The sequence below is a fragment of the Dromaius novaehollandiae genome, chromosome 4 (genome assembly GCF_036370855.1).
Source record: "Dromaius novaehollandiae isolate bDroNov1 chromosome 4, bDroNov1.hap1, whole genome shotgun sequence".
Classification (NCBI taxonomy): domain Eukaryota; kingdom Metazoa; phylum Chordata; class Aves; order Casuariiformes; family Dromaiidae; genus Dromaius; species Dromaius novaehollandiae.
Genome location: NC_088101.1, coordinates 65,873,553 through 65,893,569, shown reverse-complemented (window position 1 = coordinate 65,893,569; position 20,017 = coordinate 65,873,553). Strand labels below are relative to the sequence as shown.

At 35.2% G+C, this 20,017-nt stretch overlaps 1 protein-coding gene across 3 annotated transcripts in view; it reads left to right on the top strand.

Moving 5' to 3' along the window:
• Positions 1 to 19,490, top strand: part of PCDH7 (protocadherin 7) — a 285,045-nt gene extending 265,555 nt beyond the window's left edge. For 2 of the 3 annotated variants that reach the window (XM_064511329.1, XM_026120488.2), the window contains exon 3: positions 15,118 to 19,490. In XM_064511329.1, coding sequence (XP_064367399.1) covers positions 15,118 to 15,497 — 380 coding nt within the window. In that variant the 3' untranslated portion in view covers positions 15,498 to 19,490. The remainder of the gene's footprint in view (positions 1 to 15,117) is intronic. The other variant, XM_064511330.1, reaches the window with a different exon arrangement.
• The last annotated feature ends 527 nt before the right edge of the window (positions 19,491 to 20,017 follow it).

Sequence of the window (20,017 nt, the reverse complement as noted above, 5' to 3'; positions counted from 1 at the left end):
TGGACATTGAAATTATCTATGATTTAGGTATGCTATGGGTATTGATGTTTCGGTAAATGAGTTGAGAATTGTATAAATCTTCCTCTCCCTTGTTTATAGTCGTCAAAATGCAAAACACAGATTTTGAGAGACCTAATCATGCCTTCATGTTCAACGAAGATCATCAGTTGCTATCACTGGAACAGATCTGGCTCTCAGATAATACTTACTTCAGATTTGTGGCATGCTGCTAGCTTTAGTATAATTGCTTTGAATTTGCACTTTTCACTGATGAGACAAATATCAAATTCAAAGGATGTGTAAGCAGTGCGAGATCAGTCTCTGGGCAAGCAAAATATTTGTGCTTTTTAGAAATGTAAATGAAGTTTGAATTGACTGGACTTCTAAATGCTGTGTGCTAATGATGTAGTGCATTTTATCAAAGCCATGCCTTAGGCGTGTATTACCTTTCCCAGAAAGGCAAATTAGGTAAACCTGAACCAGTGAGAAATTCAGATGCTTATAATTAGAGCCATTGCTCAGTCCTCTGACCAGTCTGCTTGTGTAGCTGAGCTCTTAAAAATAATTTTAGAATTCATAAGGGAGGTTGACAAAATATTGATTGTTACAGAAAACTGTAATAGCTTTGTTTAGAAGAATCAGAGATGCCTGCAGCTAGAGAAATTTTCATAGACTGAGGTATGCTAAATTAGAGAATCTAATAACAGAGAAGTTAAATGATACTTGCTTTTTGTGATATCAGCATGGAAATTTTATTCCTTTTATGCTCTTTGTTCCTTCCTCATCACTTCTACCTCCCTAAATTTGGAATCTAAGGTAGAAATTTGTATTTCTATAAATATTACTTCAGTTCAAAACCCTGAATGAATAAAAAAAGTTATAAGTTAACAAGTATTGTTCTCTTACAGCATGATAAAGTTCCTAACAGATTGCTATTTTGTTATTCTAGAAGAAGATATAATTATTTTCAAACAGTTTCAACTAGAGACAGGATATTTCTCTACTGAGTTTTGAACAGATGGCAATGTAAAATACATTAAATCCATGGAATCACTTAGTGACAGACAAAAATCTTCTAATCTGTTGGAATTTAATTGATACAGCATCTCTCTAATGACTTTTATGTTTAAGCGCTTTTAGAACATGGTATCTGCCATAAAAGTGAAGAAACTTGTTTCTCTGATCTTTCTTTGGATGCAGTGTCCAGCATTCTATAACAGAAGAAAATCAGATAAATATACTTATTCCAGTAAATGACTTTGATACAGAGTTATACCTTTACTTAGGGATTTAATTTTGAAACAGATAGAAGAGTTGGGCAAATCTTTATTATCCTTTGACAATTATTTGGCCAGTACTTACATTCTGCTAATGTTACCTGCAGACAGATAAAGTGATGTGTGCTTGAGACAATAAATCCAGGAAATAAAACATTCATATTAAGTATTGAACTATGTCAAAGATGAGATAACAGACTTTATCTGAGAATGATTGACATGAGAAATAAAATACGAGTAAAATTCAACCTAATAAGTCTGATCTCTTAAAGGAAAATAAGGGAGACCTGTCTTTCACAAGACTTTGTTTGAAGCATGGAAATTGTTTAAAGGGCATCCTAATTTAGCCAGTTCACAAAGCTATTTGTGATGGCAGGAAAAGATTTTTTTCTTGAAATGGATGCCTTATTCTTTTCCTCCCAGTAGCTATTCAGAGCCTTTTGTCTATTTATATTCATTATTGTTGCTGTAAGAACAGTGCTGTTTTTCATTATTTCATTGGCATGAGAAGCACTGATTCAGTTTTGCTGTCAGTTTTGACCTCTTTCTGTACCTCCCCTACTTTCAGTGACTAAAAGCATCAGTAAATTGAAACAAAGAAAACCTCAGAAAATACTTTTGCAGCAACACAAAATAAGTTTAACAACACTAAAGACATGCACTTGCAGTTCATGTCTAAAATCTGGTAGGATACAGCATGCCTTGAGAAATTGTTTAGCTGCTTATTACAGTGCCACGTATTCAGTGAGTTTTCACATACCTGATGGGAAAAGGATTTGAGAGTATAATAAAAAATAAGATTCTCAAAATACCATCTGAAACATCACACTGAAGGGAAAAGTAAAATGTTAGCCTTAATACTGGAATAAGGATTTTTTTAAAAAAAGTTTTGCCAGAACATTATTTTTTCCCTTTCCTTCCTATCCCAATTCTTCCCTATCATCCGAAAGTAAACAGATAACTTTCCAAATTTCACAGTTTTACCTTGCCAGCCACTCATTTCTGATTTTAAAAGTAATATCTCCATACAGATGCTTTACCTGTCCCATTAAATTAAGCATCTTGAAGCATAAATTTCATCACCTAATCTGTGGTATCCACCACTGTGGTGGACTGTGAGTTTATTCACTATGCCTTGTCTAGACCTTGTGTAATGGATCGCTGCCTGAGATGCTTTGTTTGCAAAGGGGCATGAAATATTGTCATCAGCTGTCTTTGCTCCTCACTACTGTACAGGGACAATGAAATATCTAAGTGTGGTGACCAGTTTCTGGTAGGACTTCAGGATCATTCCTTCCTCTTTGACTAATTCTCCTGTAATAATCACATCCTGAGAATAATGGGGGCTCCGGTGATACGTATTTGGGCACACAATCTGTCGCCTCAAGTTGCAAGTTCAAAGGTGACCAAAGTAGAACCAGTTGTTACATCTGAGAGTCAGTGTATTATGTTAATAAATCAGTTAGATTGCAGTGAACGATGTTTCACATTCACAAAAAACAAAGTCCCAACTGGCAACTTTATTATGATCTGAGAAAAGAGACAGAGACTAAAACACTGTGCAGAGAACGATTTCCTACTTAATGCTTTCTATTCAGAAAGCCATAGTCTGAATAGGGGAAAGATGGCTGCACAAAATATGTGCCATGAGATCTAGCCAAGGTGCAGCAAAAATCCCTTTGCCCTTCATGTTGTTATGGGGACAATGCAGTCACCGCTTCATAAAAGAAAATTAACAGTTTACTAAAAGTTTATCTGAAACAGTAATCAGCTATAGTCCAACTTACTCCTTCCTTGTTTATAATAATTGGCTGTAAAGTCAGACAAATTCTGTAAATTGTGTATATTTGTCTGATTGATAAATTTGTTTCCACCTACTATTTTATGTTCTGCCCACCTCCAATATTTGACCTCTTAATCATTTAATTTCCACAGTCTTGTTCTGCTTCTTTCAGTTATAAACTTCTCAAAGTAATCAGCAGCTACTCAAGTGATTCTGAAAACTGCAGCTTATTTTGGATAGATGAATAGAAATGAGACACTATGGATTTACAGTGGGAGTAATCAAGAGGATGATTTTAGTTCCTGATACTATAATCAGTACACTTAATACACTAGTCTTGTTTTCTTCAATATATGTACTTTTAAAGAAGTGTTTGACCTCTATTTTGATATATTTTATTTGATTGTGTTTTATGTTATCCTGGTGCATGTGATTAGTTTTTTTCTGCCTATTGTCAAGAATTTGTTCATACATTACAAGTGGAACAAGATTAACATTGTCCAGTTTGAAATCTTTTGTCAGTTTTACTGGATTCTGACTGAAAGCATAAACTAAGACTGGAGGAAACTTCTTGATCTTCAAATGAGTAAAATGAGCAGGACGTTATCTGATTCATTCTTGAAAGTGTAGCTAGTGGCTATTAAACAGGAATCCAAAGTATATGTACTGCACTTCTTCAGAAATCTGGAAATGTCTCAAGCTGATGAATAACAGAATATTTGATGAGACTTAATCATTTAATTTTAGCAGGACAGGTATACATGTCGGCAACAAAGCTAAATGAAAGCATATAGACCAGTTTTAATATTGTGCTGCGAAATACAAGAGAAGACAAATTACAATACGAAACATGCCTAGTCCAGGAGAATGGACTGACACAAATGATCCCATTTTTGTAGAGGGAAATGCCTAACTATCCACTCAAGTAAGCGTTTTAGGAAGTCTGAAGAAAATCTTACCTAATAGCTAGTAAAACAACCCCAAATTATCATCTTGATCTGAGTGCTAAGAGAAAACTCCTTACTAATATGCTTATTAGACACTCTAGCTCAAGCCCAGTCTTGCCTTTAACTTTCAGCAAGACACGGTTTCATTTTTAAGGTAAGAGTTATACATCTTTACCTCATATAACTGTTGAGAGAATTAAAGACTGTAAGATACTTAGGGTAAAGAGGGATTCAGAAAACTATGAGGCATCCTTCAGGCTCCATTACAATTCCTGCTTACACAAGAAGGATTGGGACTGCTGTTTCTGACAAGTGTAGACCTGTCTTTACAAATAAAACTTGATTTTTTTTTATCTTCCCTGTTTTGTTTCATTCAGACTTTTTCTAATCTTTCCACTAGCCTGTCCATCCAATTTAAAATTTGTATTATACTTTTGTGCTCTGTGGTGAGATAAACAGTGATACCTTTCTTCAATCTCACTTTTGTGTAACATCCCTATGATTCATGTGTATGACTACAGTCTGTCTACTGTACATGCACAAGGGAAATTAGTGCAATGCCACTTAATTACTAATGGTCTGTAACCCGGATGAGTCTGTCATAAGCCTGTAACCATTCTGAGCTGATGTTTGTAATTAATTCACTAGCAGTAATTTGCAAACACAGCTGAAAATCAATAAAAAAATAATGAAAAATCCCTTTGAACAGGAAATAAATCACACTGGGATATTCGTTATCTTTCTATATTTGACTCTCCATTTTTTAAAGGTGTGAAGACTTTTCCACATACTCACTATAAAAACAACCCAAAAAACCCTCCTGTGCATCATCTCAATGACAGAACATCAGTACTTTAAACAACAAAAGTTCATGCTACTTTGTGATACTTTCCACTTAGATACACAATATTCAGTGATAGATTTTACCTCTTCTTAGGAAAAGTTGAGGATAAAGTAAATGAACTTCAGCCAAAATCCAGAAATTCTGACAGACTCCACTGCATCATCTTTATTATATGCTGATATTAACAAATCTGTCTGTCTATCTATATATCTATCAAAGTTTCCATCACAAGCACAAGTCAGCTCTTACCTTGTTCCTTCTCAGCCTCTATCAAGCAGCAGCTACCTGCAGGGCATTAGAAAGCTGATGGATCTATAGACCAGACTGACACTGTGGTGCATTCCTCTGTGGTGACATAAGAGAGGGTGGGGTGTGTGTGTGTCCATAATGAATTTATTAGTTGGTCTTTTGTCCAAATTTGATCACTATTTATAGCTTTATCACAAGCAAAGTTTGTCTATCATTTCTTTTCTTTTCTTCTCCCAATATGATGCTATGTACCTCTAAGTGCACCACGTTCTGTTCTCTTCAAAAGCCACTGCCATGAAATAAAAGATAGAAGTCAGTAACTAGTTATTCAGTAAAAACATTAATTTTAGTTTGACAGGTGGAAATATCACCATTTACACCTAATTTGTATGACTTTATATGTTGTGCTTAGTATGTATGATTAGTAAAGATGAGCAGTATTTTTTATACCATTTAACCTATTCCTCCTGGGGGATACTTTAGACAAACAGGAAAGTGTGTATTAATAAAATAATCTTAAATTGTTCTTTATTTCCATTTTTAACATATTCTGTGCAGCACGTGGATCTTCTGCTGAACTGAACTAACAAAAATGCATTCTTTGTACTTTTCAGTTCACTGAATTGAATTAAATTTGGTTCTATATCCAAACTCTTGTTAGTATGATTAGGTATGTAAAATTACAAACTTCTATTTGTATTTGTGAGACACATGCATGCAATGAACAAACAAGTGAGCTTACCCCCCCCCCCCTTTCCTTTGGACAGGATAAGATTCCTTTATTATGGTATAAAGGCTAAATGAATCCTTTAGGTGACTGCTATTCTTGATCCTACAACACAACTTCTTCTTGACAGTTACTAAAAAGACAAGTAGTCACAAGACATTTGTTTTCTTGTTCATGCTGAGCTCTCCATTATTTAGAGGTTATTCGCCTGCAGAGCATGGGGAACTTTCTTAACTCCCTCCCACCATTTTAAAATACTGTAATATAAATTAATGGAACTTCAGCACATTTTAGTTATTAAGTTTAGTCCCGAGGATCTAGGACTTATAAGAAATAAACATTATACAGGCCACATAGAAAACTTCTTGGGAACAGGAGTAATTCCCTTTTTATGAAAGAATTAATACTATTTAATATATGTTATTATATGATATTTTAGTCTGTATGTGCAGGAATGCAATAGGATGCACACTCCAGCAATGTTTTATATTATAAAGTAGAACTGTATGAAGTATTTGATTTTTAGGAAGGAAGTGGTTCTGTGAGTATAATCAGTTCAAGTTAGTATTTCATGTGGGAGAAAAACTCAGTAGGAAAAATGTAACTTACTGAAAGATATGAAAGAAAGGATTCGGTATTTTCCCTTAATGCCAGTCCTTAACTTAAATGCAGAAGCATTCAACCAGAACTTGATATTTTAGATTTGTCTCTTGTCCATAGTCACAAGTGATTCAGCTTCGCTGTTGTGAAAGGATATGTGTTTTTTCATTCCTTATGGTAAACAATTAGGCAGCCGTATGTATGGGGGTTTTTTTCTTTTTTTTCTTTGTAATCAGTCCTATTTGAATGTAAACTTTGGCCCTACCTAGTGAATTTTTATGTCACTCCAACAGAGATCAAGCTTGCAAGACAGCTTTCAACTCTTGTCATGTTACTGCTTTTTCTATATGTTCAACCTTTGCTATAGGTTCTGGGTATGCTTTATGAGATTTGATGGCACTTAACATCTTTTGGGATTGTGGTTTTAGTGTCTGAACAGTAGCAGTGCATTCATTAATATCTCCTAGAAAATGTCACTTGGAGTAACTCCAAAAAGAAGTTGCCTTTTGAATGAGATGGGCATAAATTGCAAGGTGGGAGGGGAGCGGGGAATCGTGTAAGCTTGTTTCTCTCTTCTGTGGCAAGACTGTTAGTTTCCCTACCCAGTGTCCACTGCTAGCGAAGAAAATGCAGTGTTAAAGCCTTAATACCAAAAAATAAAATGAAGAGGGGGCACGGTATACCGCTGAGATGAGCTAATAATTGCTGCTAGCTACTCTGTTCCCTTAGAGCTCCTGCAGTCCTATCATTTTGGCTTGAGTATCAAGGAAATTATGTTGACTTTTGAGCCCTGATTCAGACTTTTCTTAAGTCATCTTTAGGAGAGCTGACATTCTAATTGCCCCGTGAATTATTTCAGCTCCGAGTTTGTTAAGCACAGACACGTTTTACTGAAAAATCTAAAGGTATGTAATTTGACACAGTGACAGATTAATACTTTAGCATCAGACTGGCAGAAATATTAGACAGCTTAAATGTGTCCTACATCTTAATGTCTATGCTATTTCAGGAAGCCATAGTAAGTCCTACTTTTCTAAAAGATCTGTTGCCATTTCACTGATAGAAGTAAATCAGGCTATCAAAGGATTTAATGGGATTACAAGAAGGCTCATAACAATTACATTTAATTCTAGAAAATTAAAATCTTTAAATTCAGAATGGTGTATTTAGTACAGTACTCTCCACTGGTATCACATAAGCTGGTGAGCCCTCATAATACGTATGCAATTGGTCTTGTGAATTGAAATAAAATACCAAAGTGTGAACTACACAAGAAATACAAATGAGATAAAACTATATGTTTCTAATATAGTTCCTTTTATGCTATAACATAAAGATGATTTTAAATTAGTATTTATCTAGAATTGTATTTATCTAGAATTGTCTGTTGAATTGGATTCCACTTGCACATAATACTGTATACAAACTATGTTGTGGTTCTCTGCTTGTAACCAACTGATTAACGTGACTTGGGCCTAGAAAATAATAACTCCAGTTTTTAGTCATTAAAAAAAAAAGCATTATAGCTGTACTGTCTTTCATATGAACTGCCCTTAAGTCAAATTTGAAATACTGATGGTTCATTGAAGATCACAGATGCAGAACTACAGAGCTGGTAAAAACATTCATTTAGGTAGGAAACTTTTTTTTGTAGTCATTCTATAATTAGAAGAACATTTACAGGGTATGTTACTTTAACTGCTGGAGGCAATTGTGATAGAAATAACAGAAAACATGAAACATTAGTTAGTTTTATTACTTAGGTAATATTTCTTTGGTTACCTGCCTGAGTCATGTTAAAATAGCTAGCTGGTCTGGTCTAGTCTGGTTAACTGAATGAAGGAAATACATGTAAATCTAGTGTCTTCTTTCACTTATTTGACTTTTGCTCCTCCCTAAAAGAGAGGTAGGTATGATGTGATGCAAAACAAAAACAAAATTTCACATAAAAGTAAACCATCTTGAAATTTTCTGCTTTAACAGAGAGTCTCTTTTACACCAGTTTTACATTTAATGGACTTCAGAGGATCATGTTTGTTTTGCACCACTACATGTAGAAGCAGAATTCAATTCTTAATGTTGGAACTTGGGAATTTTTTTTTTTTTCTGTATTCAATTAACTCATGTCTTAAGTGCTAAGGCTTTTTTTTTTTTTTTAATTCTATTAACCTAAAATTTTAAGCAAGATGGCATTGCAAAATGCACTTTTAGCTGAACATAAGCCCAACATTTAAGGCTGATTTATTGCAAAGTCAAGAATCTTAACTTAAAAACAGTTAGAGATTGGGTTGAGGCCAAAGTATATAAATGTCAGTAATCATATTAACAGCATCAAAGGGCTGAAAGGAACTTTTAGAGGTCATCTAGTGCATCCTTCCTTTCCCAAAGTAGGATTAGCTATGCCTAGGTTACTCCTGAGAGAGGTTTGTCAAACCATTTGTAAAACCCTCTGATGGTGCAGACTGCCCAACCTTCCATCCTTTTATCCAACCTTCCAACCATTTATCCCTGAAGTTCTTTTCTATTATCTAACCTTATTTGTCATTGTTGCAGTTCAAGCCATTTCTTTTGGTCCTGTCCATTAGGGGCATGCAAAATAGATTCTCTTTATTCTTGCTTTACTACAGCATTTTAGGTACATGCAAACCACTCTTTTCTCCCTCAGCTGCATTTTCTTTTGGCTAATATGCTATCATTCACTTAGCACAAGCTTTTTTCCAAATAGTTGTTAAAGAATAACTTACCACTTCTATTTTCCTTTTTTTTCTTGCTTTGTTTTTGTTTTTTTTCTTTTATTAGTTTTAGTGCTAGAGGGCTCTGTAGCTTCTTGTGTTTGCTTTGAAAATTCCACTCTTGTCTCTCTTGAAACTAGCTAAGTACTTGGACTTTTGACACCTTATAGCAATGATCTTGCTTGTCTTATGAATTGTTATTTTAGCATTTTTCAGTTAAAGTATTTAAAGTTCTCCTTTCATTTTCTGTTCTTTTTAGAAGAAAAGCAAAAGAATAAATAGGTTCAGAATTCATCATTTCATATCCTTCTGTCATACCTTTTCTTATAATATTAGTCATTCAATCATTGAATATATAAGCCTTTCTGTACTCTGAAACATTTTATTTCTTAAGCACTGAAAATAATTCCAGAATTGGGCATGATATAGATGGATTTTTTTTTTTTTTTTAGTCCAAAAGCAATTAATATATGCATTACTTCAGTGCAGTTGGCATGTCTCAAATAGCGGATTTGTGTTTGACTTTATTCAGCAAGACTGCTTTAGAGATGGCATGCACTATCTCTGCAGTACATGATAATGCCACATTCAGAATGACAGCGGTCCAAGCCTTGGGGCAGAAATGCTTCTTGAGATATGTTCAATTGCTGTTTAACTATATTTAGCCTAAGGTGCAGAGAAAGAAGTTGCTGATGCCTTCAAAGATGTTTAAGTATTTTAATAGTGTCTTGGCATGTCAGAATATGCCACAGCACTAATGGGGTGCAGTTCCTGAATTACTGCAATTAGGAGGCAGGAATTTCAAAGACAGTACTGCTGTAGTTCTGTATCACTACAGCTCAGCTTTTTTACTCTTTTCCCCCTTAAACAGTGAATTTGTACAATGTGCACCCTCTCAGCTATTTTCTGCATTACTGTTCTCTGATCATGTAGTCAATACTTGTTATGCTTTAAGAGCTCTATTGTGTATCCAATCACACAGCTCATAAAACAAACAACCATTTAATATAAAACCTATGTAAATGGACCCCTGTTTAATTTTACAGACTTAGTGGTGTTTCAGTTGATTGTCGTATGAGTCTCTGAATGTAGTACATTTGTATACAGGGTGCAGGAAAAGGTGGGTGAGAAGTGTCTTAGCGTAGTTTTCATCCAGACACATAATTGCTGTCATTACCATAAGACACTAGCTATCTGGGGTTTTTTTGTTCTCGTGGTAGTCTGGAACTACTGCAGAGACCTTCCTTACATGCCCTCAATAACTGGAACCACGCAGGGACGTTACGGCCCTTCAATGGGGAAAGGCAGCAAAATCTGCATGTAGTCATTGATTTGTCATAGATACTATTCAGAACTGCATCTGCCAAAGACTCCTCAGATCGTATAGACCAAGCTGCCTTGTTTAGGGAAGTACTGTCATGCTGGTATCGTACTGTGTGACTGCTGTAGTCACAGTCATAGAAGAGCTCTATGGGTGGGAAGGCAGTTGTTCTTGGGGCACAGTTCTGCTCTCTGGGAATGTTCAAGTTCTTATATCTGGATAAGGATTCAGTATTGGAGTGATTTACATCTCCAGGGACTAGCAGGTGGAGTAGAGCACATGACTACTTTAGTCTAGTCTGTCACTGCCTTAGGCTTTGTGAGATGAGAAAATGAAGAGCCCCTTGCATCTTCCTCCAAAATGGTACTTATGCTGGGATCACATCAGGAGTAATTGCTAAGGCTGGGTTTATATAGAATATATTGGGCAAGAATGGTCTGTTCAAAGTATGGGGCCAGAATGGGTGTGCATAACAGATGACATTTCTGCAATAATTGTGTATGTTAAGACCATATAATTTATATAATGGATGCATTGACTATTGTGTTCCTAATACTTTCTCTACACTCCTTGGTAAGGAGTGGGAAGAGAGAGGAAGGGGAAAAATTGCTTGGGTGGAATATTTTGGTGTTAAATTTTGGGCTTTAAACTGGATATGAACCTCATTTCCCCTCCCTACTCTGTTGTGTTAAGTACCTTGCTTTCTTGGTAACAAGCAATCCCTTCCAGCCTTAAAGCAACAGTCAGGCACAATCAATAGAAACATGAGTATACAAATAACCATGTTCATTTTCATGCTTCCTTACAGAGATTTGATGTGAAAAACAAAAGATACCACAGAAATTAGAAATAAATTAGAAATTAGAAATATATGCTTAACAAATGCTTAAAGATTTGTTGAATTAATGATAGAAGTTAAAAAAAAATAAATGATAGTTATCAGCTAACTCTGGAAATAGTTGGTGCAAACTTATAAGGATGTTATGAGAAAGTAGCTTGTGGTCCTCCTGTTTGAGACTCTGGAAATCGATGTTCACCAGATCTTTGAAGCTGAGGCCTCAGCAGTTGCAAATGAAATCTGATCTCTAAACATTCATTTACATGTAAGCCCCAAAACATGCCTAAATATCAGTTTTGTATGGACAAGGTTTACAATGGCTTTGCAGGGAGGCAAGCAATACCTAAATCTGACATGGAGGCACTATAAGGGGAAATGTTCAAAAATAACATCTTCCACTGTAACACTGAAGATAATTTTATGCAAAAAAGGCTTATATTTTGAGTAGTCTATGTATAAACAATAAAAACTAAACCAAAAATCTATGCATTTCTATATGACAAGAACTATCATCCCTCTAAGTTTACTTTCTCACTAATTAGCATTGTGATAAAAATTTAGTGTTAATAACTGACATTTAAAGCACTTACCTGAGTCAGTTTACAGATATGTAACTGTGGTAGAAATCTGCTATGTTCTTTCTTGATGATTTACCAATTGCGATGACATTCTCTGCTGTCTTATTCCATTAGGCCTGTCAGCTAGCGTTGTGGTCTCTACTGAAGTGCTTAACTTTAAAAATGATGAGCACTTAAAAAAGGATGTCACTTAGATATGTTTGGATGTGAATTATGTTAGAGGAGAAAAGTAACTTTTTTTCAAATACCAAGATTGTTCACACCTCTAACAGATGGATAATGTGAAAACAGGAGCATAAGGTCCCTACTGTACAATAGAGGGTCAGTCTGCACAGGGAACTAGTAAAAGTAAGATTTAATTACTTTGTAGCTAAATCTGTCTGGTGGCTTATTCAGAATGAAGGGAAGATCTCTGTTATCTACTGCAGTGTATTAGAGGTACCTTAACTGACTGGGTTAGGTACTGGAAATAGCGTAGCCATGACAATGTTGGCTGCTTTATGCTTCTTCTGGTGCAACACAGACACAAAAGATTCCTTCCTTCTCCCTCCCACAATTACTAAAATTACACCCATCTTTTAAGCAGAAGAGCAGTTAAATGCAACAGAGTTTCATAAGCATGTCAGATTAAAGGTGCGCTTCCATGCAGTCCTGATTCAGCTGTTGGAACAGAAATGAGAGCAACACAGCAGAAGGCTACGTTAACTGTATGTGCCCAATACTAATGGAAGGGAGAATCAGCCAAACAGTGACTTAGAAGTTGTTGCTTCATTATATGTCACTAGAGAACTGGATTGCCTAGCAAGTCTCATAATTTACAGTGAAGAATTCTACATTTGTCTATAAGTCAAGATAGACACACTACAATGCAAAATGGTAAATTTTCAAGGGCATGATTCAAAGAATCATGGGAAAGATTTTTATCAACCCAAGTGATACTTGCTCAAGCCCTGTTTGCGCTAAAAAGAAACCGTCAAACATCATGGAAGACAGTAACTCTTTCAAACTAAAAAAAATGAAAAACCCAAACCAACCAAACAACCCCCAAAAGCCTCTTCAGTAAACACATGCTCATAGCTGCTATCTTTTAAGTAAATATCAAATGTATTGCCTTGATAAGTATTTGCAAATATTCTGCCAGAGTAATAATTCAAATATTAATAGTAAACATTATGTTAAATGATCATTGTTTGGAAATTAATTAAGGAACTGATTGAAGAGCTTATTAAGATTTAGATGGGAAGGGGGTTTGCCCTGTTTAAAAAATATTAAGAGGATTTTCCTTTTTAAAAATCAAAGCACATCAGGTGCAACTCAGCAGTTAATTATCCATGCTTCTTACATTTAGGGAGTGCAAGAATAATACTAGATTGAGCTGACAGAGAATATTTCTTTTATGATCCCTGCCTTTTGCATACATCTCCAGAAAACAGTGGCTAGAAAATTGATAGGCTGACAAGTGTCCATGTTCTTTGTATTCTTCATTGCAAAACTGTGGTAGTCATAGCTGTGTCTAAGTGCAAAACTCTTAATAGGTACAACTCTAAAAGAAAAAAAAATCAGTCAGGTCTCTCCCCCAGCCTTATACATCTCAGCTACAGGGAATTACTCAGTTATCTAAATGTCAACATTCTTTTCCTCACTGAAGTCAGTGACATATTGAAATACAAAATATTATACAGTATTCAAAATCCATACACTGGATTCTATAAAAATGTTGACAGTTGTTAAAATAAATAACATGTATATTTTTGCAACATTTCAACAAATAGCTAATTAAATGAATGTTTTAGTGAATAAAAAAATCAGGATAAGTGACTGCTTTTTCAGTTCTATCAGCATTAAATCTGCAGACATTGAAATGAAACATGCTTCCTCTGCAGATACCCAAGGTGAATACTTTTAAACTAAAACAGTTTGTTCTGGAAGAAGCAAAAGGGTATTTGTTTGTTTTTAAATCTGGGAATAGTCATTCTTGCTACTTCAATAAACTATGAATTTATAAAAATTTCACAGTTGGTGTTGTCACTATTTGAGGACGTCATATGGCAACCAAAAGTAAAGAAATAAATAGGCAAAATGTAAGTCAGACAGTGAAAATTGATAGAACTTTGAAAAATATTTTTCATTCATACTTTATTACCGGTAAAATGACAGTGTATGTGAATTGGGGGGGTGGTGGGGGGGGAAGGGGGAGAAAGTGGCCACAGTCCATATGAAGTATCTGACTACCTATTCAGGTAGGGGCTCCTTGCTCATTTTGAGGACTTTTTTTTTTCCCAATAAATAGAAACCTAAAAGTTATATCAAATAAGTCATAGCATATGAAAGTCATACCAAATAAACTGGAAAATTAAATGTAGCTGTACAGTTTTGTTCTCAATCACTTTTATTTGAATATCATTGTGTTATTTTGCAAGCAACTCCAGTTATTTGATGCAGACTATAAAGTACAGCATAACTGAATAAAAGCAAGGGTTTGAGAATCTGACCTAGTCCTTAAAATAGATAAGGTAGCTAATTCCGTAATGTGAGTATCAAAATATGAATATTAAAAACCATCTGTGTTTTAGCAGGTAGGAGTCAATCCAGCAGTACGTATGTACACACACGCACACACCAGCTTTATCTCTACACATTAGATTACATTTATAACAAATAGTGGTGTCTTTGTATGCTCCAATTGTTGAATGTAGCATTCACACAACATGTAGTGTACGGACAAAACATGCAAATTGAGTGTATTGTCAATAACAGTGCTGCTCCCATGCAGGGCACTAATCATGTTCATAAGTATCTGAAGAATTCAGGGCCTTAGATTTCATTCATATAACATCAAAACATTATTTACAAAGAATTCAAAGAAAGGTATTTTTAATAATTTCAGAAAATTGGTAGTATTAAATGCTTGGTTGACTGTTTTAGACATCAAACTTAATTCAGTAACTGTTGCCAAATACAGTTTTGCTTTTGAGATTGACCTACAGGCATATCAAGTGACTTAATATTCTTATTTTTCAGTACTTGAGGTTGAAGATAATTGTACAAAAGTTTGTTGCCTATGGGCACATTCAATATAAAATAAATTATTACTCAGAAATGTATTACAAGTTTCTTACCAAAACCTTTAAAATACCTTTTGTGAATTTAAGGATTCTCAGTTTCACTGGAAGTGATTGCAATATTATTCGTTTGTAAAGACGACTCTATTTTACTTTCAGATTCACGGCCTCTACCAGATGTAGCCCTGACAGGGAAGTGTACCCGAGAGTGTGATGAGTATGGCCACTCGGACTCCTGCTGGATGCCAGTTCGCACTTCTCCGGAAAGGAAGCAGAAGAGCCAGCCAAAACTCTCCACTTTCATGCCTGTTGATGAACGAGGCAGTCAAGAAAAGCTGGCCAATGGAGAAGCCTCCCTCATGGGCGATCGCAACAGAAACCTCCTTAACAAAAAGTTGACCTCATCCTATGAGACCTTCAGCGCGGCTAGTTTCAGCAAAAATGAAGAAGGCAATCCAGAGGATATCCCCCTTACACAGACAGGGGAATACAAGCCATCTCCTGTCAATACTTTAACTAGAAGAGAAGTTTACCTGTAAGCTAAAAAGCAGCAACAAAGTTCTTTCATGTTATAAGAAGGAAAAGGGGCAAAAGTCTTAAAATGAAAACAATTTTAACTAAAAATACAAAACAAAAAAGAGGGGGCCACCAAAGAGACAAAAGCTCTGCCTGCCATTTCTGCCTCCATATGCAGGCATTTAACTATACTGTCTGCCTGACTATACTGTACAATGTAGAAACCATTGTTGTTACTTGCATGTCTAATTCCCCCTCACCGATTTTTATTTTCCCAAATTTATGATTGCAAATTCCTCCCATAGTACCAAGCTCGATTAAAAAGAACACAACACACAGTTGTAACCCCTCTGCAGAAGCATGAGTTAAACCACTTGTTTTCTTTGATTGTCATCTGGCTTGTTGAGGATAACAGGTCAGGGAAAATATATTCAAAACATATCATCTGATTATTGCTGATCCCCACCAGGGACAATCCTTCAGAAACCATACAGATGCAGAGATAAATACAAAGGAATAACTATTAATAGGCACTTTGTGAAGACCACAGCTTTAATATTCTCACCTCTCATCTGAGGCTGGAAGCAGCAGAAATAACATTCAGCCTGAGACTGCAGTCCAAAACATGGCATACTTTCTGATGAATCTTGAACTCTGGTTCTGTTTTATCCATAGAACAAATGTGTTCTTGCTGTGTCTCTTTCTCTCCTCCTCTCTCGTTCTCTGTAATGATTACTTCAACGTAAACACAATTAGTAACACATAAACTGTAGCATAGTAATGATAAACTGTTGAACTCATTATTTTGGACAAGACCAACATCTAGCTGGGAAGATCGTAATAACAAAAAGGCCAAAGATCATACTATGGATCAGGGGAACTGCTGAGTATTGGGGCTTGGCTTAGAAAACTAATATACTCACAAATATTCATATGTACACATAACACACCTTCAGTTACATTCTGCACAGTAGCACGGTTCACAAGCCCAGATGACATACTTTTTCCAATGCATTTAGAGTTGAATGCCCAAAGGAACTGATTTGTTTTTTCATAATGACATGATATGTTGCAGCAGATGCTGCATATCATATCATGCTGCCGGTTCCAGGGAATTTTTAAGATCAAAATTAAATTAGTAATAGAAGGCTGTGTTAATGAGAATGGGGAGAGTGTGGAGAATGGTATGATGCAGTAACAAGAGAATATTACAAGTCAAGTATGCTGCCTTTTTTTTTCAGAGGGCAAGGAATGCTTGCTAAGGTCTTTTGTCATCAATGTTGCAGCTTACCAATTGCTTCAGTTGTGTCAAAGATATGATGCATATTTTCTTGAAACATAAGTGCATTAAAGCTGAGTGAAGTGCAATACTAACCAATGTCAAGACTCAGAACACTTAGGGCAGGTAGAAAATGGTCTAATAAACAGTGATATGATACTTGCACAGTAGTAGGTCAAGACAAGTCAAAAAGAATCCAAGTGACCATGATATGTAAGAGCTCTGGGCTGTAACAATTCTCATGGTGAGCACTTCTTGAAAGGAACAGGAAATGAAACAGGTTTTTGTGCAATAAAAGCAACAAAATGTGCAGAACTTCAGCTAGCTGCTTTGTAGCTGATGATGTAGTAATAATTATAAACTGCGCTCAGACATTCAGATGAATCTGACAATCGGACAACACAGCAAGGACAGCTTGAGAAGGGGGAAAGCATTCAAATCCCTGGATGTTTAACCTGATGTTAAGGCATGGCTAGATGGCTCTCTAGTATATTTTAGTCACGATGTAGCTTTGGGTAGTTTCTTGCTTTGAAGAATTACATAGAGTATAATCTTAAACAGCCTAAAGTAGAGGTTGCTAAAATCAGTACAACTCATCACATTCATCTTTTGAAGTCACTTCTCCTCTGTACAGTGGGGTGTGCCCTTTTTGGCCATTCCAGTCTCCTCTCTCAAGTTTACTTTCTTCATGTAACACTAGTTTGTGTATAGCAGTTATGATGAATGGGCACATTTTAGAAAGAAAATATTAAATCAAAGATTAATAACGATTGAACATTTTTATGTTGATTTAAGTAATATGGAGAGATGCAAACTAGTACTTTGTTATGAGACTGCATAGAGCAGTTACTGCTTTGTATAATCTGTAAGTACCTGTTAAAAAAAAAGCTTCTAAAATGCTTATGTAATGTATACACATTTTTTCTTGCACGTTTCAACAGCATACAAAATTGCATAACACAAATGTTCAACAGAAATTTTTTTCTTTAATAAGAATTTATTTTATTTAAAAAATAAACAAAAAAAAGAACATTAGGTAGCTTGTTTCAATATATCGTTAAACCCTTTTTCTACAAAGCTAATAATACAGGTCATAGAAGACCTTCAGATTAAATGGATCAGCAGTCACTCACCAATTTTGCACCACATAAGGCGGTCATGTCATTACGTACCTTACTTGTGTGCATCTCCTTAGAACTAAAATGGGTGTGAAAGAATTTTAAAAATTCTATGTACTGTAAGTATTCACAGTAATTCTAGTAGAACTAGCCACTATTAACATGCTGATTACTCTTCTGACCTGGCATGACACAAATATATTTTGTGTTTGTATTTTTCTTTTTATTTGAAATAGGTTAAATCTGGTGCCACTCCATAAATAGAGTGCTTTTGTATAAAAATAAACAAATAAAACTATAAAAATAATTAGGGTGAATGCAAAATATGCAACTGTGCCTTTTATACCTGTTATCATGGTAAAGTGGTAGTTGGGTTTGGACACTGAGGGACAAGGGGCTATTCCCAACTTTTTCGAACCTGTATATTTACCTGTGTTTATTTTCTGAGAAATTATAAATAATATATTTAAAAAACAAGCCTTTTGCCAAACTCAGTTAATGGACCAGTCTTAAGCATTATTAACACAAGGCTGTGGTTTAAGTATGTCTTGAGAGGTTTTTTTATTAATATTTGTGTGGGGTTTGGGGTTGTTTTCATTTGTTTTTAATTCTGCTGCCTGGAAAACTATGAGCAGTCTATATTATAGTTGTTTAGCAAGGTGTCATCAGTTCATGTTACCAGGAAAATTGACAATTAAGGGTTTTTTTTTAATTGCTTTTAGCTGCCATTACACTTTGGTTGTACAGTATAGGACTCATCCTTTTATTTCCTTCCATGGGAAACTCAAATGAGCTTTGCATGTATTTTACGTTAGGACACTTTTATAGATTGATGCGTTAATATATAACTTTATATATATTAGAAAATTCAATAGCTTTGGTCTAAAATCTAATGCTCATTCTGGATCTCAGATCCACTATGTTTATTCCATATGGTTTCTGACTGGCCTGCTGCCTGAGTTTCAGGAAAAAAAGAAAAGTCAAACATTATTTTTATGTGGGGGAAGAACTTAAATGGGATTGAAATGATTGGCTGAAAGGCTACCCTAGGAAGTTGTCAGGTAGGAAAATAAAGAGCAAGGCTAAATGAACCTGCCACAAGTACAGCCATCACTAAAGACTTCTAAGGAGCTTGAACAACAAGGTAGTTTGGATGGATGTTTCTTTGGTGATAAATATACAGTGTTTCCTTAAGGAATGAAGCAGATAAAATAGCAATAGAGATGAAAGTCCACCAGTAAAGTTCTATTGGTGACTGAAGAGCATAAATACAAGGAAGAAGACATCATTTTCCAGCTACCTGGGGTATGCTTTCAGACATCTTCTTCCTAAATTTTAAAGCACTTGCATTCAGTGTGGTACGATCTGTTTGTAATATTAATCATTGACTATTGTTCTGCAACTTGGATGTTGATAGTGAAGCAGAGAACAATTTATCATTGTTTATTATGAGTCACTATGCACGCAACTATGCTAAACATGGCGAAATGTATTAAATGCTAGTCCACCTCTATTTATGAAATATTTACATAATTTAATTTGCTTTTGTACAGTTTTATGTAAATAAATTGCTTGTCATTTTTGTCTCTGCAAATTAAAATATAACATGTTCAACTGGTTGCCCATTTGCTAGTGTACTTTCTCCGACAGTCTATTCCACTTTTACTGACTTAAATCGTAAGCTGCATTGCGTATTTAACCTATTTCTTGTATAGCAATGAGGAAGATGCCCTAGTAACCAGACACTTCTTCAACTGCTGATGTAACTGAGGTTTTACCTGTCTACACAGTGAAATTCAGAAGAAATTATTCATAGTCAGGATAGCATACAGCTATTTTCACAGTAGAAATAAAGTACTTGCACTTGCTTCCCATTACTGTTCAAAATGGCTTTTTATTTATTTTTATTTTTTGAAACATGTGCAAAACCTTCATATTAAGGCGAAAAACAAGATATTGGTAAAAGCTCAGCTATTTTCATTATGGTTCTAGCCATGGTAATACGTATGGCATTGTTACACATAGTATGGTAACTTTTTAATTATCATCGGGGTTCCCAATTTCCCCCAAGGTTTAGAACCATTAACCATTCTTTAAATGTCTATGCTAAAAAGAACAGCACATCTAGTACAATTTTGCAGAGCAA